Below are 26,481 nucleotides of genomic sequence, written 5' to 3'. Positions count from 1 at the left end.
AGCTGTCCAGTTTTCCCAGCACCACTTATTGAGGAGACTGTCTTTTTCTCCATTGTATATCCTTGCCTTTGTCATAGATTAGTTGACCATAGGTGTGTGGGTTTATCTCTGGGCTTTCTATCTTGTTCCATTGATCTATGTTTCTGTTTTTGTGACAGTACCATATTGTCTTGATTACTGTAGCTTTGCAGTATAGTCTGAAGTCAGGGAGTCTGATTCCTCCAGCTCAGTTTTTTTTCCCTCAAGAATGCTTTGGCTATTCGGGGTCTTTTCTGTCTCCAAACAAATTTTAAGATTTTTTGTTCTAGTTCAGTAAAAAATGCCATTGGTAATTTGATAGGGATTGCATTGAATCTGTAGATTGCTTTGAGTAGTATAGTCATTTTCACAATACTGATTCTTCCAATCCAAGAACATGGTATATCTCTCCATCTGCTGGTATCATCTTTAATTTCTTTCATCAGTGTCTTATAGTTTTCTGCATACAGGTCTTTTGTCTCCCTAGGTATTTTATTCTTTTTGTTGCAGTGGTAAATGGGAGTGTTTCCTTAATTTCTCTTTGAGACTTTTCATCATTAGTGTATAGGATTGCAAGAGATTTCTGTGCATTAATTTTGTATCCTGCTACTTTACCAAATTCATTGATTAGCTCTAGTAGTTTTCTGGTGGCGTCTTTAGGATTCTCTATGTATAGTGTCAAGTCATCTGCAAACAGTGACAGTTTTGCTTCTTCTTTTCCAGTTTGGATTCCTTTTATTTCTTTTTCTTCTCTGATTGCTGTGGCTAGGACTTCCAAAACTATGTTGATTAATAGTGCTGAGAGTGGACATCCTTGTCTTGTTCCTGATCTTAGTGGAAATGCTTTCAGCTTTTCACCATTGAGAATGATGTTTGCTGTGGGTTTGTTGTATATGGCCTCTATTATGTTGAGGCAGGTTCCCTCTATGCCCACCTTCTGGAGAGTTTTTATTATAAATGGGTATTGAATTTTGTCAAAAGCTTTTTCTGCATCTATTGAGATGATCATATGGTTTTTCTTCTTCAATTTGTTAATATGGTGTATCACACTGATTGATTTGTGCATATTGAAGAATCCTTGCATCCCTGGGATAAATCCCACTTGACTATGGTGTATGATCCTTTTAATGTGTTGTTGGATTCTGTTTGCTAGTATTTTGTTGAGGATTTTTGCATCTATATTCATAAGTGACATTGGTCTGTAATTTCCTTTTTTTGTAGTATCTTTGTCTGGTTTTGGTTATCAGGGTGATGGTGGCCTCACAGAATGAGTTTGGGAGTGTTCCTTCCTCTGCAAATTTTTGCAACAGTTTGAGAAGAGTTCAGTGTTAGCTCTTCTCTAAATGTTTGATAGAATTCACCTGTGAAGCCATCTGGTCCTGGACTTTTGTTTGTTGGAAGATTTTAAATCAGTTTCAATTTCATTACTTGTGACTGGTCTGTTCATATTTTCTGCTTCTTCCTGGTTCAGTTTTGGAAGGTTATACCTTTCTAAGAATTTAAGGAGAATTTCTTAAATTTAAGAATTTCTAAGAATTTAGAAGAAATTCTAAGAATTTCTTCCAGGTTGTCCATTTTATTGGCATAGAGTTGCTTGTAGTAGTCTCTTAGAATGCTTTGTATTTTTGCGGTGTCTGTTGTAACTTCTCCTTTTTCATTTCTAATTTTATTGATTCAAGTCCTCTACCTTTCTTGATGAGTCTGGCTAATGGTTTATCAATTTTATCTTCTCAAGGAACCAACTTTTAGTTTTATTGATCTTTGCTATTGTTTTCTTTGTTTTTATTTCATTTATTTCTGGTCTGATCTTGATGATTTCTTTCCTTCTGCTAACTTTGGGTTTTGTTTGTTCTTTCTCTAGTTCCTTTAGGTGAAACGTTAGATTGTTTGAGATTTTTCTTGTTTCTTGAGGTAGGCTTTATAGCTGTAAACTTCCCTCTTAGAACTGCTTTTGCTGCATCCCATAGGTTTTGGATCGTCGTGTTTTCATTGTCATTTACCTCTAGGTATTTTTTGACTTCCTCTTTGACTTCTTCAGTGATCTCTCGGTTATTTAGTAACGTACTGTTTAGCCTCCATGTGATTGTGTTTTTTATGTTTTTTTCCCCTGTAATTCATTTCTAATCTCATAGCATTGTGGCCAGAAAAGATGCTTGATATGATTTCAATTTTCTTAACTTGTACTGTGGCTCGATTTGAGACCCAAGATGTGATCTATCCTGGAGAATGTTCCATGCACACTTGAGAAGAAAGTGTAATCTGCTGCTTTTGGATGGAATATCCTATAAATATCACTTAAATCTATCTGGTCTATTGTGTCATTTAAAGCTTGTGTTTCCTTATTTATTTTGTGTGGATGATCTGTCCATTGGTGTGAGGTGTTAAAGTGCCCCACTATTATTGTGCTACTGTTGATTTCCTTTTCTATAGCTGTTAGCAGTTGCCTTATGCACTGAGGTGCTCCTATGTTGGGTGCATATATATTTATAACTGTTATATCTTCTTCTTGGATTGATCCCTTGATCATATTATATAGTGTCCTTCCTTGTCTCTTGTAACATTCTTTATTTTAAAGTCTATTTTATCTGATATGAGTATTGCTACTCCAATTTTCTTTTGATTTCCATTTGCATGGAATATCTTTTTCCATCCCCTCACTTTCAGTCTGTATGTGTGCCTAGGTCTGAAGTGGATCTCTTGTAGACAGCATATATATGGGTCTTGTTTTTGTATCCATTCAGCAAGCCTGTGTCTTTTGGTTGGAGCATTTAATCCATTCACGTTTAAGGTAATTATCGATATGTATGTTCCTATGACCATTTTCTTAATTGCTTTGGGTTTGTTTTTGTAGGTCCTTTTCTCCTCTTGTGTTTCCCACTTAGAGAAGTTCCTTTAGCATTTGTTGTAGAGTTGGTTTGGTGGTGCTGAATTCTCTTAGCTTTTGCTTGTCTGTAAAGCTTTTGATATCTCCATCGAATGTGAATGAGATCTTTGCCGGTTAGAGTAATCTTGGTTGTAGGTTTTTCCCTTTCATCACTTTAAGTATATCATGCCACTCCCTTCTGGCTTGTAGAGTTTCTGCTGAGAAATCAGCTGTTAACCTTATGGGAGTTCCCTTGTATTTGTCGTTATTTGTCGTTTTTCCCTTGCTGCTTTCAATAATTTTTCTTTGTCTTTAATTTTTGCCAATTTGATTACTATGTGTCTCGGCGTGTTTCTCCTTGGCTTTCTCCTGTATGGGACTCTCTGCGCTTCCTGGACTTGGGTGGCTACTTCCTTTCCCATGTTAGGGAAGTTTTCGACTCTAATCTCTTCAAATATTTTCTCAGGTCCTTTGTCTCTCTCTTCTCCTTCTGGGACACCTATAATGCGAATGTTGTTGCGATTAATGTTGTCCCAGAGGTCTCTTAGGCCGTCTTCATTTCTTTTCATTTTTTTTTCTTTATTCTGTTCTGCAGCAGGGAATTCCACCATTCTGTCTTCCAGGTCACTTATCCGTTCTTCTGCCTCAGTTATTCTGCTATTGATTCCTTGTAGTGTAGTTTTCATTTCAGTTATTGTATTGTTCATCTCTGTTTGTTTGTTCCTTAATTCTTCTAGGTTTTTGTTAAACATTTCTTGCATCTTCTTGATCTTTGCCTCCATTGTTTTTCCGAGGTCCTGGATCATCTTCACTATCATTATTCTGAATTCTTTCTCTGGAAGTTTGCCTATTTCCACTTCATTTAGTTGTTTTTCTGGGGTTTTATCTTGTTCCTTCATCTGGTACATAGCCCTCTGCCTTTTCATTTTGTCTGTCTTTCTGTGAATGTGGTTTTTGTTCCACTGGCTGCAGGACTGTAGTTCTTCTTGCTTCTGCTGTCTGCCCTCTGGTGGATGATGCTATCTTAGAGGCTTGAGCAAGTTTCCTGATGGGAGGGACTGGTGGTGGGTAGAGCTGGGTGTTGCTCTGGTGGGCAGAGCTCAAGAAAACTTTAATCTGCTTGTCTTCTGATGGGTGGGGCTGGGTTCCCTCCCTGTTGGTTGTTTGGTCTGAGGCGACCCAACACTGGAGCCTACCCACGTCTTTGGTGGGGCTAATGGCAGACTCTAGGAGGGCTCACACCAAGGAGTATTTCCCAGAACTTCTGCTGCCAGTGTCCTTGTCCTCACAGTGAGCCACAGCCACCCCCTGCCTCTGCAGGAGACCCTCCAACCCTAGCAGGTAGGTCCAGTTCAGTCTCCCCTGCAGTCACTGCTCCTTCCCCTGGGTCCCCATGCACACACTACTTTGTGTGTGCCCTCCAAGAGTGGAGTCTCTGTTTCCCTCAGTCCTGTCAGAGTCTTGCAGTCAAATCCCGCTAGTCTTCAAAGTCTGATTCTCTAGGAATTCCTCCTCCTGTTGCTGGACCCCCAGGTTAGGAAGCCTGATGTGGGGCTCAGAACCTTCACTCCAGTGGGTGGACTTCTAACGTATAAGGGTTCTCCAGTTTGTGAGTCACCCACCCAGCTGTTATGGGATTTGATTTTATTGTGATTGCACCCCTCCTACCGTCTCATTGTGGCTCCTCCTTTGTCTTTGGATGTGGGCTATCTTTTTTGGTGAGTTCCAGTGTCTTCCTGTTGATGACTGTTCAGCAGTTAGTTGTGATTCTGGTGTTCTCACAAGAGGGAGTGAGAGCATGTCCTTCTACTCTGCCATCTTGGTTCTATCCTGTGGGCTGCTTTTTAAAAATTCCATATACTCGGTATGCTTGATGAGTCCTGTCCTCATCATTATTGTTTGAAAACATTGTCGATCAATGGCCCAGAGTTTCACATTTACAAGAGCTTGTTCTCAAGTACCTCCTTGCTGCTGAAAGCTCCAGCTTAGACTTTTTTTATCCTTAGAATGTATCCCAATAGAAATGTACTGTCAAATAAAAGTCCCCTAAAACAATTCCTTTCTCTATGTGCTTATATCATCATCTTGAAATATATTTAGGTTCCATTTATTTTCAATTTTGATGATTTCTTTTGTTTTTTAAAAATAACATCTAAAACATTTAGATGGTTCTGAAGTCAAAACTATAAAACCAGTACAGGGAAGTCTCATCAATCTCTATCTCCTCCATCCTGTTCCCTTCCCCCCAAATAACAACTCTTTATGTTAATTTTTGCTTTATCCTTACATTGTTTCCTTTTGAAAATAAACGCACATTATGTATGTGTGAATATATGTATATATGTGATATGTATATCTATATATATATATATCAATGTTTTCATGGTCCCCCCTTCTTACAATAAATTGGTATGCTAAAACTGTTCTGCACTAAGAGGTCACCCCATAGCAACATCCAGAGAGCTTTAGAAACCATTCTCTTTTACAGCTATACACTACTCCATTGCATTTAGAGTATTTCATGTGTAGAGTACTAGTTTATTCAAGCAAACTCCTATTGATGGACATTTGAATGTTTCAAGTCTTTTGTTATTGTAAATAATATCAGAGTGAACTGTATAACAAATATGTCATTTTTTACTTTTGCAAGTTCATTATCAGGCTAATTTCCTACTAGTGAGGTTACTAAGACAAAGGATAAGTGCACATGCATTTTGCAAGATATTACAGATTCCCACTTCCCCACCACAGTAACTGTACCATTTTGCATTCTCATCATCAATGTATGAGTATGCTTGTTTCCCCTATAACCTCGTCAAGAAAGTATGTTGTCAAACCTTAGAATATTTTTTTCCCCTGCACTGATTAATAAGAAATCTTAGTTTGGTTTTAAGTCATATTTAACTTATGACTGTGTATCTCACTTTGGTTTTAAGTCATATTTAACTTATGAATGTGGCTGAACATCTTTTAACATTTTAAGAACTATTTGCATTTCTTTCTGGTGAACTATTTATTTTTTTGCCCATTTTTTTTCTATCAGGTTTTCTGTCTTTTTTTGGGGGGGAGGTCTTCTTTATATATCAGTGTCATTAACCCTTTGTCTATAATGTAAATTGCAAATATCTTTTTTGTCACTCATTTTTTGGATTTTTCCTTTAAAAAATAGTCAAATTCATCAATCATCTTTATTACTCTACTGGATTTTGAGCCGTAATTCAAAGTTTTCCAAATTCTCCATCAAAAAGGAAAATTTAGCCTTCATTTTCTCCTAATATGTGTAGTTTTATTGTTTATAATTAGATCTCTGCTTCATTTGAAATTTATCCTGGTGTACAACTGAGGAATGGATCTGATTTTGTCTTTTTCCAATTGTCCCATGCCATTTATTAAAAAGTTCATATTTCTCTACTGATTTGAGATGATGCTTTGTATTAAATTTCAACACTCAGTTGTGTCTATTTTTTGGATTTTGCATTTTGTTCTATTGCTCTGTTTATTCATGGATTAACTCTTAACAGTCTTTTAAATAAGAGGCTTTATTAGGTATTATAAAACTTGGTGTGGCTAGCCACCTGTTCACTGCTCCTCTTTTTCAGGATTTTTTTCTTCATTACTTATTCTTCTAAATAAATTTTATAATTACCTTATCTAACCCCAGAAAAATATCTGAAAATAATTTTATTGGGCTTAAGTTAAACTTATGAATGAATTTAGGAAGAACTGATACATTCATTGTATTGAATGATTATATTCAATAGGAAAAAGGTGTCTTTTCCATTTAAGTATATACTGTATATATACAGTATATATATTTAAGTATATACATCTTTCAGGAGTGTTTTGTAGTTTTTCTCATATAGATTTTATACAGTTTTAAAGTGTTTACCTAGATTGATCCATCCATCTATCCATCTATCTATCCAGGCTGAGTGTGTATGCTCATGTGTGTTACTGACTGCCTCAAGGGCTGAGGCTGCCCCACCACCCTGTGTTCCCTAAAGTTCCTTAATGGGTTTCCAAGGTCTTTTTTTCAATTGTTTACAACTTAGAGTCTGTGGTGCTATATCTATTTTACCAGTTGTTCTCAGATTTATTTGCTGAGGTTTCCCCTCTGAGTGAAGCCCTTTCCTTCTGATTTCTGGTTCTTAGGACCACCCTTTTCTTCTTTTGGCTCCTTTTCTTGGAGCTACAGTGCAGGTCTTGCTGCTGCTAGTTGTCTGGTGTGACCACTCCTTTTCCAGGAGTTCTTGGAGGTACGCTGCTCCTTGGCATCATAGAAGATGCTGTCTGTGGGTTTTTCCTTTTGCTATCCTAGTTGTTCTTTGTATTTTTTAAAGGGATTTGGGAAGATTAAACAAAATACCCACTACTTCCATCCTGCTCAGATCAGAATTGTACTGAAGAATTTTAAACAAAAGAGTTCCATGATGAGATATGAATTTTGGAGAATTCAGATCTGACTTCCAGAGAAGAATGTATGTGACACAGAAAAGACTGGAGACAGAGAGACCAGGTAGAGTCTAGTACTTCAGAGAGATAAGTAGGGCTTGAATTAGGCAAGTAGTAGTGGGGCAAGAGGAGAGGACAAAGTAAGAAAGATTTAGGAGGTACGACTGACAGAACCTAATGACTGACTGATGCGGGGGAATGAGAAGAGAGGGAAGTCAAGAATGGCCATCCCAGCTTTCTAGTTAGTGACTGGCTATGTGGGAGAGGCATCACAGTAGATGAGACTGGCAGAGAGAGGAGAGCAGGCACTGATGGGAGGAGTTCAGCTTCAGCAAGTTGATCTGAATGTATGTAGGGCACCTAATTAGAGATCTCCCATAAATATTTAGATATATCATCACTTCCACTTCTGAACTTTCAAAACGTCCTGCAGCAAAAGTAAAAAACATCTTTTCCTTGTGTTTGATAATAATGTTAAATATCTTCATTGTAGTATTTTTCTTGGAACTTGGCTTCTGTGTTAACTACCTTCTTTTGGGCCATCCCTTGAGTTTTAAATACCTCCCTCAACATTTCCCATCACATTGTGACAGGTATATCTCAGCTATGATTTTGTTCTCTTACTTGGATCTGTCTAAAAGCCATTTTCCCCTCACCTCTTGATTTTAATACTATTTGCGTCATGCTGACTCTCAAATATCTAAGATGAAGCAAAAATTCCTTTTGTGAAGATCATTTTTTTTAAGATCCCTTACCGTCACCTGACTACCATGCCAAGTACTTAATAATAATATGAAATAATGATGATATTTATAGTAACTAAGATTTATTCAGTACATACCATGTGCTAGGTACTGTGGTAAGTCCTTCACATGTACTGACTCATGACACCTTCACAATCATTTTATGAGAAAGAATTACATTATTCCCATTTTATAGAAGAGGAAATTGAGGCACAGAGAGATTAAGTAATTTGCTCAGATTGAGAGCTGGTAAGTATGTCCTATCCAGACTTCCTGAAAAGACTGGAGGGGGGAGGTGTCTTGGGAGTCTGCAGTTTTTGAAAGTAAAGGAGGAGGAGGAGGAGGAGAAGAAAAAGAGGAGGGGAAGGAGGGGGAAAAAGTGCCCCCACATGATTCTTTTGCCTACTAAAATTTGAGACTCACTATACTAAGTATAAACTACCAACCCTAGCTTCCAAAGCATTTCCCATAACCCTCTCCCCACTCATATTCTCCATACTTCTGACTTCAGTTAACAAAGTTACTCAAGTTTCCATCTCACCACACACAGAACATTACAGAATGGGACAAAACCACAGGGATGCATCATTTTATTATACAAAGGAGAAAACCCAAATCCAGAGAGAACTAAGGTGATCTATCTAAAGTTAGTAAAAGTGCTGGGACCAGAAACTTTGGTCTCCTGACTTTCTAGTCCAGTTCTTTTTCCATTATAAATGCCTAAAAGACTTCCCATATTATAAAATATGAAGGGATATTGACCATCAAGGGCTAGATTAATTTATTTCACTTGGTTAAAGACATCAAGAATACCAATGTGAACACTATTCTATATTTGGATGCAGAGTATCCAAAAGTTTTAAATCGGTAGAAAACAATTTAAAACAACTCATACTGCTTAATTTAACAGGAATGATCTGTTCAAAGCCAGATGGTTCACAATATATTGATGGCAGGTCACTTTATTGTTTTTTTTTTTTTTTTTTTTTTTTTGCGGTACGCGGGCCTCTCACTGCTGTGGCCTCTCCCGTTGTGGAGCACAGGCCCCGGACGTGCAGGCTCAGCGGCCATGGCTCACGGGCCCAGTCGCTCCGTAGCATGTGGGATCCTCCCGGACCAGGGCACGAACCCGTGTCCCCTGCATCGGCAGGCGGACTCTCAACCACTGCGCCACCAGGGAAGCCCGGCAGGTCACTTTAATGAGACTCATCTCCGGTTTCTGTTCAGTCGTCAGAACTCTCCCATAGATACAGAATTAGGTCTATATCAGCAGATAATAGGGCTTTCTTCTTTTAGACACAGGTGAAATTCAGGTGCTGTAAATATAATTTTTCCCTGACTGAAATAACTGTCTTGTAGTCAGCACCTTCTTTCATTCACTCTCATCACTACTACCTTTTTCTCTTTTGCCTGAAAAGTATCCCCAACAGTTTTCCAAGGTAACCATTTGTCTGTGCCCCTATCCCTCCCCCAGCTCTCTACATACCCTTGCTTTATTAATATTATTTTCCTTTGCTCTTCAATATTTTCCTCTTTAAGAACTCTTTCCCCCAAGCCTCTCCTAATAGAAAAAAATCTATCACTCCACTGCTAAAAAACCTTTGATGACTCCTTACTGCTTAGAGAGTAAAGTCTAAATTTTTCAGCATGAGAGTCAAGCCCTTCATCTTCTAGTGTCAATATGCTCATCCAGTATCAGTTCAGTCTCAGGTCTCCTCCCTACTATTTCTGACGCCATTCAACTCTTCTGTCTCTCCTTTTATCTCCCCACAGCTCTATGGAAAATGATCCCTTTGCCTGAATTTCCACCCAGTTCCTGTCTGACGAAGTCTTATTCATCCTTTAAAATTCAGCTCAAATGTCACTACCTCCTCTGGATAATACTCTAGTAATATCACTCTGCTCCAAAAGAATAACTCTTTTTTTTTTTTTTTTTTTTGCGGTACGCAAGCCTCTCACTGTTGTGGCCTCTCCCGTTGTGGAGCACAGGCTCCGGACGCGCAGGCCCAGCGGCCATGGCTCATGGGCCCAGCCACTCCGTGGCATGTGGGATCTTCCTGGACTGAGGCACAAACCCGTGTCCCCTGCTTTGGCAGGCGGATTCCCAACCACTGCGCCACCAGGGAAGCCCCCAAAAGAATAACTCTTATACTACACGGTATTTTGATTACACCTGTCTGCCTTCCCAATAGAATGTAATCTCATTCTTTAATTCATTTAAGCATTTACTGAGATACTGTGACATGCCAGGCCCTGTGCTAAACCCCAAGGATGTAGAACTGAATATCTTAGAAACACTCTGATCTCAAGAAAAAAATTTTTTTTTTTTTTTTTTGTGGTACGCGGGCCTCTCACTGCTGTGGCCTCTCCCGCCACGGAGCACAGGCTCCGGACGCACAGGCCCAGCGGCCATGGCCCATGGGCCCAGCCGCTCCACGGCACGTGGGATCCTCCCAGACCAGGGCATGAACCCATGTCCCCTGCATCGGCAGGCGGACTCCCAACCACTGCGCCACCAGGGAAGCCCTCAAGAAAATATTTTGTGCTAGAAAAACAAAGTCTTAAGCTTTGATATAATGTTTAGAAGGCATATAGTCTCTGAATATAGAAAGTGGTATTTATTTATGTAAATTGATCATAATAGCAAGACATGAAAAAGAAGACAGAACACTTGCAATATACTTAAAAAGTGGTAAAATAATACATTCTCAGTTCAAAGATCTAGTTTCCTTTTCTAGTTCTTCTGGAATTGTCAATCCCTAAAAAACATAATAAAATTCAATCTACCATCCAACTATGAAGAAATCTGTCCCTTTTTGACTACATAATCTTTTCCTAGGGGAAAAACCTTGACAGTATGCACAATAACTTCTCCCCTTCCAATCTGGAAGGAAAAGACTTTTGAACCCACCATTTTTGAAGATTATATATGCAAAGTACTAGCCTTCCTCTGAAGAACATTCAGTGTTCTTCCATACTCGCACGTGCAAGTGTATTCTTCAGTTAGCTATCTTCCGAGATAAAAATGGGCAGCAAAAGCATATTTCATTTCAGTAACCTTGAGATATGTATAAAGTCTAAGAATACTGCATACACATTTTGGCAAGAAGCTATAACGAGTTTTAAATACCTTAAAACCATATGCATTTTCACAGGGGATTTTCGTAAGAAGACCTTCTAAACTCAGTAGTCCTACGTTATGGAATTTTTAATACCTGTCTTATTCCTCAACAGTAAAATAAAAGTTTTATTGTTCTAGTTTGTCAAACTTGACCACTTTGAAATTAAGGGTACAATATTAACTATGTAATTGTGAACAAGTTTACATTTCTCAGAAAAACCTTAAGTACCCTTTCAATAAAACACACCAAACATCTATCCTCTTGTGTAGAATAACTATCACTGTCTTATTAGAAGATGACATTTAAGTTTACCATCAGCCATCATCTGACCTATTTGTATTCAGATGTATTCTAACAAGTTTTCAAGAAGAGCAACCATAGACACCTGGCATACACTAAAAAGCCAAAGCATTAGATTCTTATTTCCAATGTAAAATGGTGTCAATTGTGTACATTACACTGTGCTTAGAAAGTTATTCACAACACATGGTTCTCTTTGGTAGCATATTCTGTAGAAAGAACTGCTTCACGATGACAGTTTGTGGGAGAAAATGAGTCTCTCCTTAAACTCACTTATTTTTCTTCACTAATAGTTCTGGTTTCTCTTTTAAAATAGCCAAAGGTTTCAACCAGTTGAGCTGCTGCCATCTTCGTATTAAACTTTAATAAGCTAAGCTTTTTAAGACACATAAAAATTTCATCAAGTGCTTCTCAACCTTAGGAAAAACGGAAGGAGGAACAAAGGTCAGAATACCACTCTGCTACAGCAGCGTCTGGAGAGAAGAATGCTTAGGAAATCTGCGCGCAGTCAGCCGCAAAACCAGTTCCCGTTTGTGGCCTGCGCCAGATGGTGACTATGCTGAGTCCTTCATCACACACAGGCCCCAGGGTGGGTGCTAATTAAAGCAGTACCGTCAAAGAGCAGGCTCCTGGGACAAACCATTTGCTTTTTTCAAAAGTCCTTGAGATGCGCTACATTCAAACCAATATTTTAGGGTTTTCTTGTCAAGAACACCCTTTTAGAGCTACTCTTGATCATTTTACTTTCACTCTTTCATGATGGCAATATACTTAAAAAACACCTTTAATTTATTTAAAAAAGGAGTATAGCATGCTACTTAGTTATATGAAGTTAATAACAGAAGGAACAGATAAAAGAGTTGAAAGAGGTGACTTGTTGCTGGGAAACAAGAATTGGAAAGAAGGCGGAAAAGATTGGGCAAGGAATCAAGCTTTGTGGTTTTGACAAAGGTGCAATACTGGACAGACATAAGCAAAAAAAGGAACCTGAACCTAAACCTCACACTTTACACAAAAATTAATTCAAAATGGATCATGGACTTAAATGTAAAACTTTTTGAAAAAAATTAGAAAATCTTTGGTATCTAGGGGTAGTCAAAGAGTTTTTAGACTTGCCAGCAAAAGCACAATTTATAAAAGGAAAAACTGATAAATTAAGCTTCATCGAAATTAAAAATTTTGCTCTTCAAAAGATTCTGGGAGAAACTGGGAGAAAATATTCGCAAACCACAGTTCTGACAAGACTTGTATTTAGAATGTATGAAGAACTCTCAAAACTCAACAGTAAAAAACAAACAACCCAGTAGAAAATGGGTAAAAGACACGAATAAACATTTCACTGAAGAGGATATACAGGTGGCATTTAGCACATGAAAGATGTTCAACATCAGTAGTCATTGGAGAAATGCAAATTAAAATCACAAAAGAGATATTACTATACACCTATCAGAATCACTAAAATGAAAAATAGTGACAACACCAAATGCTGTCAAGGATGCAGAGGAACTGTATCAGGGATACATTTCTACTGGGAATGTAAAATAGTACAGCTGCTTGGGAAAAGAGTATGGCAGTTTCTTACAAAATTAAATATGTGCTTATCATAATAACTCAAAAATTGCACTCTTGAACATTTATGCCAAGGAAATGAAAACTCATGTTCACACAAAAACCTGTACATGAATGTTCATAGTCACTTTATTTATAATAGCCAAAACTGGAAACAACTTCGTTAACCAAGTTATAGTACATCCAAGCCATAGAATACTACTCAGCAATAAAAAGGAATAAACTATTGACATGTAACAATTTGGAAGGATCTCAAGCGAATTACGTTAGATGAAGAAATCCAAACTCTAGAAGTTAAATATTATGTGATTCCATTTATATAGCATTCTTGAAGTGATAAAACTACAAAGTGGGTAACAGACTAGTGTAGTCAGGGGTTAGGCAGGGGTGTAGGAGAGAGGTGGCTGTGGCAATAGAAGAATTTGCACAAGGGATCCTTGTGATAATGGGTCTGTATCTTGACTGTGAAGGTGGTCACCTGAAACTGCACAGAACTATACACACACCAGCACAAGTTTAACTGGAGAAATCTGAATAAGATCAGTGGATTGCATCAGTGTTGACATCCTGGTTGTGATATATACTATAGTTATGCAAGATTTTACCGCTGGGAGAAAATGGGTGAAGGGTATTTGGGATCTCTCTGTATTATTTCTCACAAACGTATGTGAAATTACACCTATCTCAAAATAAAAAACTAACAAATGTAAAGGACTGGTATTCCTGACAAAAATGCATATAACCTGGATCTAATCATGAAGGAACATCAGACATCAGACAAGCTCAAATCCAAAACAACTGGCCTGTACTCTTCAATAATGTCAATGTCATGAAACAGATTAAAAGAGACGTGACAACTGAACACAACATACAATTTGATTGGATCAATCCAGGGTTTCTTTGCTATAAAGGACATTATTAAGATAATTTCACAAAACTTAGAAAAGGTCTATAGATCAGATAATGATATTAATGTTAATTTCATTATTTTGATAATCATACACTGTGGTTATATAAGAGAATGTTCTTGCTTTTAGAAAGTACACAATGAAGTATTTAAGGGTAAAGGGGCATCTTATCTCAAACTTACTCTCAAATGGTTAAAAAGGAAATATGGTAAAATGTTAACAGTTGGAGAATTTGGGCAAGGAAATACTTTATATTACTCTTGTAACTTTCTGTAAGTCTGAAATTATAAATAATAAAAATTATCATGATAAAAATTTTAAAGGGCTTCCCTGATGGCGCAGTGGTTGGGATTCCGCCTGCCGATGCAGGGGACAGGGGTTCGTGCCCCGGTCTGGGAGGATCCCACATGCCGCGGAGCGTCTGGGCCCGTCAGCCATGGCCGCTGAGCCTGCGCGTCCGGAGCCTGTGCTCCGCAGCGGGAGAGGCCACAACGGTGAGAGGCCCGCGTACCGCAAAAAAAAAAAAAAAAAAAAAAAAAAAAATTTTAAAGATGTACAGGATGATGCACAGAGCCTGGCACACAAATGTTCAGTAAATTAGAGTTTTCAAATATTTTATACTTATTTTCAGATGCAGAAACAAGTTGAGAAGCTAAAAAAAACTGTGCAAGAGGGACAAGGGCAAACTGGTGGTAAGGTCAGGATTTGAACTCCACACCCAAGTCTGTGCTCTTTTCACTAGAATGAGGAAGGATGAAAATTTCACACCCCACCACGGGGACTTAGATGTACTCTGAGGAGAGGATGGTGTTATATAAAAATTGTCTTCAGACCACTCTCCAAGCAATTTGCTTCTTAGTGTCCTAGAAAAGCATAGGACTGGTAATGGGACCTAATACCTCAAACCTGGCTCCAGGGTAGATATTCTATATATAGCACATCAAACAAACTAAGTAATAAACTCACAGAAAACCATCTGCAAGCCCTTTACTACAGGGCAGTATATTGTCTTTTCTGTGTCTTTATTCATTCATCTGAAGTCCACTGCACTGGTCAATGGAATTTCTAGGATGACTATCTAGATATATCTCTTCTATTGGTCCTTCCCCACCTCATCACTGCCCCATGGCTAAGCTTAAATAGGACAGATAATTTATTTTTAATTTATTTTTTCTGAATAGATAATACATAGTTCAAAATTCACATGGGAAAAAAATTTCACATGGAACAAAAATATATATAGTGAAAAGTCTCCCTCCCCCACCCTTCCAACTCCCCTGCCACCGACAACAAATGTTACCAGCTTAAAAATGCAACTTTGTAATATTTCTTCAAATTACCAGAATTAGCTAGATCACACTATGATATTAAGCTAACCATTTACCTGAAATATTCCACGTGATCACTGTAAATTGAATAATTTCTCCATTTAGGTATTTCAAATCTCCTTAAAATACGTGTGTAGATATGTTTTCGACATCTTAAAATGACTGAGGGTTACCACTTTTTTTGATGGAAGAATATTCATACTATGTATGCTTATAACAGATGTCTATGAATTATGGCCAGTGAGCATCAAGCAACATAGAGTACTGGTACTGGTAACTCACCTGGTTCCTGTCCCGGGCATTTGTGTACCTGATCTTCTGAATGAAGTAGAATATAAGCCATGCTGAAGAAATAATCATCAAAACAATAAAGGATATTGACACGAAGACTAGAGAGCCACGGCTGAAGTTCTTTGGCGGCATTCGAGTTCCAACTGCTATTGTCATTTGTACAGAGATGTTTTTCTCCAGGTAACTCAAAATATCCTTACCCCTCAATTCTGTAATCATGACAGCAATAATATCTCCAGTGCCTGTAATGTAAAATAAATAGATATACTCAAGTGACATTTAAAATTTATAGATCAAATATATAAAAATGCTACTTAGCAAAACTACTGTAATTTTTGCTAATGGCAAGGGTTTGCAGATTCAACTTTTCAAATGAAATGAAGTTGCAGTTGGGTATGCTGGCACCAAGTGGGACCACAAACTTGTTGTGTACTACTTAAGACTTAAACGCACTTGAAGCATAAAATGATTGCAGTGTTAAGAACCATATTAATTTATCTTACAACTATATTTAAAAGAGATTATTAAATCAGCCAAATGTAACAAAAGATGGTACACAGCATTGTATTATACACCAATAGAAATGTGATAAAATCATGGCAGGTTTTCACTGTAAAGCCTTTTCCATCTTTAAAATGTTCTTTTGAGAGTCCCAACTCCTTATAAAAAGGTGAAAAACATAGTACAAAAATTGGTACTTTTTACATTAATCTTTCTTACAAATGTTTATGGAGCACCTACTGTGTGTAGAACTAGCACAAGGAATAGAAAGAAGCAGAAGTACAGGACATACAGTTTTATAATTTCACTGGCTTAGGACACAAATCTGATAATAGAGTTCCAACAGCAAAATGCCAAATGGTGGTATCTTCAATCAATAACAGTTGAAACTAACTTTGATTCTATGTGTAGGTCGGACTGGAGGAAGGTTCCTTTTTCATTTACCCCAGAAGTCCTGTGGTAATCAAACCCTTCCTGAGAAATGTCCAAACTTCAAAAGTCTGGACTAGTCTGGCATCAAAATACTTGCAGCTTCTAACAGCTGTCCAGAGGTTCTGCTACAGCCACTAAGTTACTCATAAGGATGTTTGTAAGTTGCTCTCCTAGTCGTCCAGTTCTTTCAATTACATAAGCAGTAATACAGGAAAGGCAAGTGACTCTCTCTCCTATGCACAGCATGAAATTTCTATCCCTTTCCTTCTCCAGAAAGGGAATAATTTCCCACTTTCTTTTAAGCAAAAAGAGAAGCCTTTCTACCACCAATCCAGCTGTCAGTGATCATCCTTTCATAAGGTGAAGCTGCCTGTGGCAACATGCAACTTTTACAATAGGCCTTCTTCAAAGAGCCCCGAGACTGTGGGGGTCAAAGGGAGAAGAACAGACATTTTATTTTGGGAAAGAGAAAATTATAACCACTTACTTAAATTTGAATAAAGTTTGTGCATATAAATGTAAACCACCAAAACAAAATAAAAACCCCCCAAACTTGCCCTTTCGAAGGCTTCAATGACTACTACTACTAAATATTTAGTTTATATGTTTCATTCATCATATTTAACTAAAAGGACTATCCTTGTACAATGTGCAGCCAAAAGACCATATACAACTGAAAAGAAATTTAATAATAAAAAGTTTTATGAGAAGCTTAACCCAATGGAACATACACCTTTGTATAACCTTATTCAAAACTGTGCCAGTCATTTCATCAGAATTTATCAGCAGTTTATCAGAATACTGATTAAAAATCCAAAAACAGAAAGAAAACTGCAAAATTAAAGCAAGCAACAAAGTTAACTCTAATTATCTTTCTGAAGTAAGAGTTCTGATCAGTAAGTCAGAAAAAAAATCATAAAACGATGCTAAACCATTTAAAATTTCCATTAGAAACCTTAAGTGCTTTTAAAATGTTGTTCAACAGGCAATGATCTGCAGTATAAGATACCAGGTATGGCTATAAAGTAACTGAGACGGATCCCACAAACAACACACGACAATCAGTCTCATTGCTTTATAATCACACCAGGTACAAATGGTTTTAGAAATCAGTTCTGAGGCTCCCTCTTGAAGACTCAAGCTGGAAAAGGAGCTGGGAAAGCTGCACAGGTAGCCAAGGGAACCAATCCATGGAATGTCATTCATTCAAACAACACTAAATGAGCACCACCTAATTTTAATTGGAAAGCTGTTTGGGAGAAGAAGCATTTAATTATTTCAACCATCCCTTCAACAGTATTTATTGAGCATATCCTATCATCAAGGCTCCTTAACGTTCACTTTGCAAAGAGAGTGGAAAATTATCTGCTGTGAAATAGTAGAAAAGATACATATTGGTCTCTATTCCTGGTTCCTGGGACAAAGCTCCTAAAACCCTTGCAACTTCCTAAGTGACAGCACTAGGAGCATCTTTTGTTCTAATATTAGGTCTCTGACCTTGGTTCCTGACACAGAGCTCCTAAAACCCTTGGAATTCCCTGGGTGATGGGAGTGTCTTTTGTTCTAATGAGGTGAATCTTGGCGGGCTCCTGGATAGCTGCAGGATGGGGGCAGGTCACCAGAGAGACCAAGCCATGATGAGAAGCTTGGACCTTTCAGCCCCAACCTCCAATCCTCTGGGGAGGGAGAGGGACTAGAGACGTGAAGCCTGCATAAAAATGCCAAAGTATGGAGGTCGTCCACGTTGGTGAACACATGGAGGTGATGAGAGGATGGCATGCCAGAGAGCCCCTTCTCACACACCTTGCCCTACGTATGTACGCTTTCACCTGTATTCTTTATTATATCCTTTATAATGAATCAGTAAATGTAAGTTTTCCCCTGAGTTCTGTGAGCCATTCTAACAAATTTTTGGACCGGAGGAGGGGGTTCTGGGAACCTCAACTTACAGCTGGTGGGTCAGAAGTACTGGTGACAACGTGGGACTTGCAACTGGCTTCTGAAACAGTGGTGTGGGGGGTGCGATGTCTTGTGGGACTGAGCCCTTAACTTGTGGGATCTGATGATAACCCCAGGCAGATAGTGTCAGAATCAAATTGAATTACAGGACACCCAGCTAGTGTTGCTGAAAATTGCTTGGTATGGGGAAAACCCCACAAACATTTGGTGACCAGAAGTGTCGGAAGTGAAGTTTTCTGTGTGAGTAGTAAAAGAGACACACAGGAGTGCTTTTTCCTTTACACCTGCTCTTGATTACATGAAAACTGCATCTGCTCTCAAAGGGCAAAGGACAATTTTAAAGGGACTAGAGAGAGGAGCCAAACACAGGTAGTCTCATGATGCTACTACAATGGAGGAGACTGGGAAGAGTGACAGGAAAGGAGACTAAAAACACTGCTGGCCAAACAAAGTGAAAAATAATTATAGCAGATCATCAGAATACCAGCAAAGGCATTAGTCTCAACCATTTTAGGTCGTAAATCCCTTAGAGAATCTGACGGTAGGACACCCCCTTCTAATTTCAGGAGAGGTTCACAGACTTTCTCATTCCCCACCCATAAAAGGTGATCTGGGCTCAAACAACTTAATTTAAGGATTGCCTCAGACACTTCACTTTTAAAGACTGTGAAGCCTTGGCCCAGCTTCTGGGGTGGGGTGGGGTGGGGGGAAGACATTAATGCCAGAGAATATGTAAGCTCAGGATAAAATTAGGGTTAGATCAAGTAGTGACTGATAAAGAGTTAAGAACTAGTTAGACTGTAACGATGTGAACATTCAAGGAAAGATGACAAATGTTTGGAACATTCATCACCACTCTCTCATCTGAAGCCCTTGGCAAACAATGCTAATAAATCATGAATATGGCCTCGGAATCCCATGCATTTCAACATGCCCAGCAGCCAGGATTAATTTGCCAGAGATGCCGATTAAGTAAAAACCTAGTTGTGATACCTGATTCCACCTATTTTATTGAAAACTTTCTCCATTGTTATTCTTTAATGTGAATCTGTTTCCTCTGCTTGAGTATGGCTACTTTAATAAACAATTCAATTCTTCTTTTATTTTGAGAATTTTCAAGCCTACAGTACAGTTTCAATACTATATGAACACTCATGCACTTTTTATTTACATCTGTCAGCTGGTAACACTTCACCTTTTCTGTGTGTATTTATTTTCGCTGAACCAATTGAGAATAAGTTGCAAACATCATTACATTTCCTTCTTAAATACTTCAGCATTATCTCCTAAGAACAAGGACACAGTTCATTTATCATACTCAAGAAACTGAACTCTGATATGACATTGTTCTGCAACATACTGTCCACATTCAAAATACTTCTGACTGATTCTAATAATGACTCTCAGAACTGTTTAGGTTAGTTGAGTACCCAGTACCTAATCAGGCCTTGTGGGTACTGTGCTTAGTTGTCTCTTCTTGTTAGTCTCTTCTGATCTAAAACAGGTTCCTCAGTCCCTTTTGGTCGTTCACGACATTAACTTTTTTGATGAGTCCAGGCAATATGGTTTAAAAATGTCCCTCAACCTGGATTTGTCTGATTGCTTCCTCATGATTAGATCTCCAAAGTAAACATTTTTGGTAGGAACGCTACACAGGTGACGTTATGTCCTTCCAGCATGCTACATCAGGAAGCATATGTCGGGTTTTACCTTTATTGATGAAGGCGAATTTTATCACCTGGCTAATAATAATCTTTCATTCAATGCTCTGAGCACCCACTAATGCCCACCTGAATCAGTTACTACAATAGTGTTTGCAAAATGGTGATTTTTCTAACACTATGATTTCTTCTACATTTTGTAAAGTGGTTCTGTACTCAATATTTTTCTATTTATCTTTTTTTCCTACTGAATAAACAGAACTTCTGGGTTGGCATTTTTTTTCTGTAAAAAAGAGTCCCCCTCCCCGCAACACCCAGCACTTCTATTTTTCAATGGGAAAAAGGGGTAAGTGGAAAACTATGGTAATGCTGCTACAATCCTGACTACAAAATCAATTTTCAGGGGCCAAAAAATGAACCTCAGAATTAACCTCCTTTGGGCTCTGAAGTCCGAATGTCTAAGTTCAAATTCCAGCATGATACTTAACCTCTCTGAACTTCAGTTTCTTCTTTCAAAAAATGATATTACCTGCAGGCTTCATGGCCGATGCTCAATAAATGCTACAGTTTACTGAGCTTATTCTACTTGTATTATTATTATTACTCATGGAAAGCAGAGGAAGGCATTCTTTGGAGGAAACCACAAAGCCCCCACCGCAACATTTTGGAACTCCTATTCTCTCTAATTTCTCCCACCACCTTGGGAAGCACTCAGGTATCTGCTGACCAACACAATCCTCCTGGCTTCCAAGAGGATTTGAGCTTCCGCTCAGGGAGTCCCCACAGTTGGGAAGTATCAGAAGTCACCACCCTCTCCCCTCAACTGTCTTCGTCACCCCGCTCCTGAGAATGACTCTCAGGGCAAGCCCAATTCAGCCGGGCAGCTGATACTTTAACTCTAGAAAGGCAGATACAGGAAAAGAGCAAAGGAACTGTTTGAGGCACCAGGCCACAAGTGGAGACAGCGCTTTTGCTATGAGCTCTTTCACTTTTGTACGATAAGCTTACCTGCAAAATCCCATTTAGCAGAGGTTTCATGCCTTAATAGATAAACTTGTTTGTTAATAAGCTCAAATCAGCTGCCAATGTTTTAAGGAATCTTAAAGCTCTTAAATAATTTTAGGAAATTTCCCATGAAAAATAGCTCAGGGGAAGGCTGCATTCCCACATTAAGTGTCTGCAATGATACTTTTATAACTTCTGATAGTGGCATCAGTTATTCCTATAGAATTCAATGGCCTCTTTATATGTAAAGCAGAACACCATATATTGTAAGTGAAAGAGACTACAATTTCTTTAAAGGTCTAGAACGGCTGCTGCTGAATGAACAGGTAGGTGTAGGTCAGGGACTTTCTGTCCTAACCCACCAGTCACAGTGCACAGACTGGCTGAGCCCTGTGTGCTCGTGCCTCAATGAATCTGCTCACTTATGATCTGAGGGCTTCTCTTAACTCTCATTTCCACTAACTTAAGTCCTTCTCAGATGTTAATCTACAATACGTTCACTTCTGCAAACGTAGTATTTACTTGTCTCTTCACTGACCCCTTAAAGAATTCAAGGGAGAAAAAAAGATGTTACATTCTTTTATGAAATGAATACAGCAGTAATTCTGATCAATGTGGATGACAGGTTATATCAATTATAGATCTCCCGTGGAGATTTGTCAGTGGTTTTTCTAAAACACATCTGTCATGTCTCTGCTCAGAGACTTTCACGTGTCCCTTCTATCAACTAAATAAAATTCAAACTCCTTGACGTTCAGGGCATTTTGGGAGGCAAATGGACCTAAAGGTAACTGACAGTCATGTGATGGTAGACACTTAACCAAATGAAGCTGTCAAAGTGACTGCGTGATCTAAGTAGAATGCAAGTGTGAAGTGTGGAGGAGGATAAGTGGGAGAAAACAGAGAGCAAGCCCAAGGAACAGGAAGCTTCAACAAACCCAAATGACAGGAGAGGGAGAGAAAGAGAAGAAGCAACAGTCGGAGAATAGGACACTGGAGTTGAGACTCCAGAATATAAAAATTCCAGGAGATAATGAGGCCTAGGTTCCTGGTGAGGTGGAATGGTCAAAAGATCTGAGGAAAGAATTTTAGGTTTGGGTGTTCACTCCACAAGGATTCTGAAGTTGGCCAGGATGATGGCAGGACCATGTGTGGGTAAGTCAGTCAGGAGTCAAGGCCTCTGAGAAGTGACAGGCAGGGAAGTGAATGACTGTGATAAAGGAGGGACACAGGGTGTGGAGCAAGAGAATGAAAGGTGAAGTTTTGTCATTGTGGAAGTGCAGTGGTTTGAAAGCAGCTGTACTGATTCAAGAAAATGCCAGCACCATGGGTATACAGCTGATGCCCACAAGGTTCACAACACTGACTAACTTGAAATTGTGCTGAAGTTTGAACCTAAACCTCCTGCCCCGAGGCTGACGTACAGGAGCTCCATGTGTGAGCCACCGAGCGATTGAGTTGCTTGATAATTCCTGATGATCCTCAACTGTAGTTTGTCCTCAAAAAGAACAAGGGTCTACTGAATCCTTGTTCTTTTATTCCTTGAGTAGGAAGTTCTTCAACCTTACACAAGTGGAGCAAAGGCTCAATGTCCAGCACTCAAATGTCAGTTTCTTTTTTCTTTTCTTTTCTTTTTTTTGTGGTACGCGGGCCTCTCACTGTCGTGGCCTCTCCCGTTGCAGAGCACAGGCTCCGGACGCGCAGGCTCAGCGGCCATGGCTCACGGCCCAGCCGCTCCGCGGCATGTGGGATCTTCCCAGACCGGGGCACGAACCCCTGTGCCTGGCATCGGCAGGCAGACTCTCAACCACTGCGCCACCAGGGAAGCCCTCAGTTTCTTTTCTTATACTATCTCCTGCCTATACGCACTCATCAGGTAATCTCTACATCATAAAAAAGAAAAGATGGCAGGAGCAAGGACCAGCATGGAAAAGAAAGCCACTTTCTTCCTTCATGTAGAGAGGCAGAAAGGTAGGAAAGTAATTAGGAAGACATCACCAGACACTAAGAGAGTCATCAAATCTTTTAGTTAGAAGAGTTCTTAGGGGTCATCTTCAACATAATACAGCAACACCCTATAAATTACTGACTCTTTTAGGTAACTGGTTCTATCCATGGGTAGTTTTAAAGGTCTTTTTTATAACTAAAATCTTGATTCCTAAATGCCCATTCGTGGCTCTTGTTTCTCTTCTCTGGAGAAGCACCACTGAATAAACTGTATTTCACTTACTGATGGTGTAAAGTACCATCAACTGTAAGGTGCATCATCACTGTATCCTGCCAATAAACTGTAAGATGCCATCAAATATAAGAAACACCTTCTAGAATCAATGAAAATTCCTCTTCTACACAACAGTCCTTCTGATAGTCAAAGACATCTTCCCTGGGGCTCCACCTCAGTCTTTTCTCCATAGTAATTATTCACATTCAAAAAGTCCCAAATTATTCTTTTTTAAAGAAGATTTTTTAAAGAATCTAACATTTACAAGTTAGAAATATCATATAAAAACCTTTCCCCCATGGGCCTCCCTGGTGGCGCAGTGGTTGAGAGTCCGCCTGCCGATGCAGGGGATACGGGTTCGTGCCCCGGTCTGGGAGGATCCCATATGCCGCGGAGCGGCTGGGCCCGTGAGCCATGGCCGCTGGGCCTGCGCGTCCGGAGCCTGTGCTCCGCAACGGGAGAGGCCACAACAGTGAGAGGCCCGCATACCGCAAAAAAAAAAAAAAAAAAAAAAAAAAAAAAAAAAACCTTTCCCCCAAACCATTCAAGAGTAAGTTACTGGCATGATGCCACATCACCCCCAAATATTTACTCTGTATTCTACAAACAAAAAACCATTTATAGGGCCTCCCTGGTGGCGCAGTGGTTGAGAGTCCGCCTGCCGATGCAGGGGATACGGGTTCGTGCCCCGGTCTGGGAGGATCCCATATGCCGCGGAGCGGCTGGGCCCGTGAGCCATGGCCGCTGGGCCTGCGCATCCGGAGCCTGTGCTCCGCAACGGGGGAGGCCACAACAGTGAGAGGCCCGCATACCGCAAAAAGAAAAAAAAAAAAAAAAAAAAAAAAAAAAAAAAAAAACCATTTATAAACAGAGTACAACCATCAAAATCAGGAAATTAACACTGATACATTACTAATCTAAGAGTCCATTCAATTTACTCAATTTCCCAATAATGTCCTTTATAGCGGCCCAGATGAGAGCCATGCATTGCATTTAACTGTCATGTCTCATTAGTCTCCATCAGTCTGAAATAGTCTCTCAGACTTTGCTTGATGTTCATGACCTTGACACTTTTGAAGTCTACAGCCCAGTTATTTTGTATAATGTCCCTCATTCTGGATTTATCTGGTGTTTCCTTGTGGCTAGACTCAGGTCATATACCTCTGGCAGTAACATCACAGAAGTGATGCTGTGCTCTTTTCAGTGAATACTCCCAGGTGGCACAGTTTTGATATATCTCATTACTGGTGACATTCACTTTGATCATTTCGTAAAAGAGATGTTCTCCAGGCATTTCCACTGTGAAGTTACTCTTTTTCCCCTAGTAATTATTAAATATTCTCTAGGGAGGTATTTCGAGACCAGGTAAGTATTCCATTCCTCATCAAACTTTCAATTTATTTTACTTTTTAGATCAGTATTAAGTCATACTTACTATTTTTTTTTTTTACTTAATGGTCTAAAATACTATCATTATTCATTTTGGCTCAAATTCCAAACTGTGTTTGGTAAAACACATTTATAGACTTCTTCCATCCTGTTCTTTTTTTTTGGACATCATTTTTCAATGTCTTTTTTAATTCTTTCAACAAAGAATGAATACTTCCAATATCAAGAGCAGTATGAGACTAATGTCTTCCTTCATCTGAATATTATGTTCACAGGGATACAGGCCAAGCCTTCAATATATTTTTTTAGCAGCCATGGCACATGTTAGCATATGCTGAGCTTACATGACTGAAGGTTCCCAGCTGTCCTCCACTTGAACTGTTACTTAAACCACGTCTCCACAAAACCTTGTTACTAACTTTTTTTTTAACCCATTTGCAGGCTGACCTAATGAATACTTTCTTTTTGGTGTTATATGTTCCAAGATCCACCTAGTTTTGTGTCATTTTCAAGTTAAGATACTTATATTTATGTTTTCTTACAAGTTTTTTTTCAATTTAAAAAAATTGAAGTATAGTTGATTTAAAATGTTGTCTTAATTTCTGCTGTATAGCAAAGTGATTCAGCTATATGTACACATATTCTTTTTCATATTCTTTTCCATTACAGTTTATCACAGGATACTGAATATAGTTCCCTGTGCTATACAGTAGTAGGACCTTGTTGTTTATCCATCCTATATGTAATAGTTTGCATCTACTAATCCCAAACTCCCAATCCTTCCCTCCTCCATACCCCCTCCCCCTTGGCAACCACAAGTCTGTTCTCTGTCTCTGTTTCGTAGATATGTTCATTTGTGACATATTTTAGATTACACATATAAGTGATATCATATGGTATTTGTCTTTCTCTTTCTGACTTACTACCCTTAGTATATTAATATCTACACCCATCAATGTTGCTACAAATGGCATTATTTCATTCTTTTTTATAGCCAAGTAATATTACATTGTATATATATACCACATCTTCTTTATCCATTCATCTGTTGATGGAAATTTAGGTTGTTTCCATGTCTTGGCTATTGTGAATAGTGCTGCTATGAACATAGGGGTCCATGTATCTTTTTGAATTATAGTTTTGTCTTTATATATGCTCAGGAGTGGGGTTGCTGGATCATATGGCAACTCTATTTTTAGTTTTTTGAGGAACCACCATACTGTTTTCCATAGTGGCTGCACCAATTTTCATTCCCACCAACAGTGTAAGAGGGTTCCCTTTTCTCCACACCCTCTCCAGCATTTATTATTTGTAAACTTTTTAATGATGGCCATCTGACCAATGTGAAGTGGTACCTCATTGTTTTGATTTGCATTTCTCTAATAATTAGTGATGATAAGCATCTTTTCATGTGCCTAGTGGCCATCTGTATGTCTTTTCTGGAGAAATGTCTCTTTAGGTCTTCTGCCCATTTTTTGATTGGGTTGTTTGTTTTTTGATATTGAGCTATATGAGCTGTTTGTATATTTTGGAAATTAAGCCCTTGTCAGTTGAACCACTTGCAAATACTTTCTCCCAGTCTATAGGTTGTCTTTTCGTTTTGTTTATGGTTTCCTTTGCTGTGTAAAAGCTTATAAGTTTGATTAGGTACAAGTTCTTGATAAAAAATGTTTAATGAGTGGAGAAAGAAAAGTTAAGTACACAGTTAGGCATTGCAGC

At 38.8% G+C, this 26,481-nt stretch overlaps 1 protein-coding gene across 2 annotated transcripts in view; it reads right to left on the bottom strand.

Annotated features, from left to right (window-relative positions):
• Positions 1 to 26,481, bottom strand: part of RNF130 (ring finger protein 130) — a 101,460-nt gene that overhangs the window by 36,666 nt on the left and 38,313 nt on the right. For both annotated transcript variants that reach the window (XM_082620225.1, XM_082620224.1), the window contains exon 3: positions 15,586 to 15,836. In XM_082620225.1, coding sequence (XP_082476351.1) covers positions 15,586 to 15,836 — 251 coding nt within the window. The remainder of the gene's footprint in view (positions 1 to 15,585; positions 15,837 to 26,481) is intronic.

Source organism: Mesoplodon mirus (assembly GCF_964341445.2).
Source record: "Mesoplodon mirus genome assembly, chromosome: 5".
Lineage (NCBI taxonomy): Eukaryota > Metazoa > Chordata > Mammalia > Artiodactyla > Ziphiidae > Mesoplodon > Mesoplodon mirus.
The sequence above is the reverse complement of the archived record's forward strand: the minus strand, read 5'-3'. Positions and strand labels throughout refer to the sequence as shown.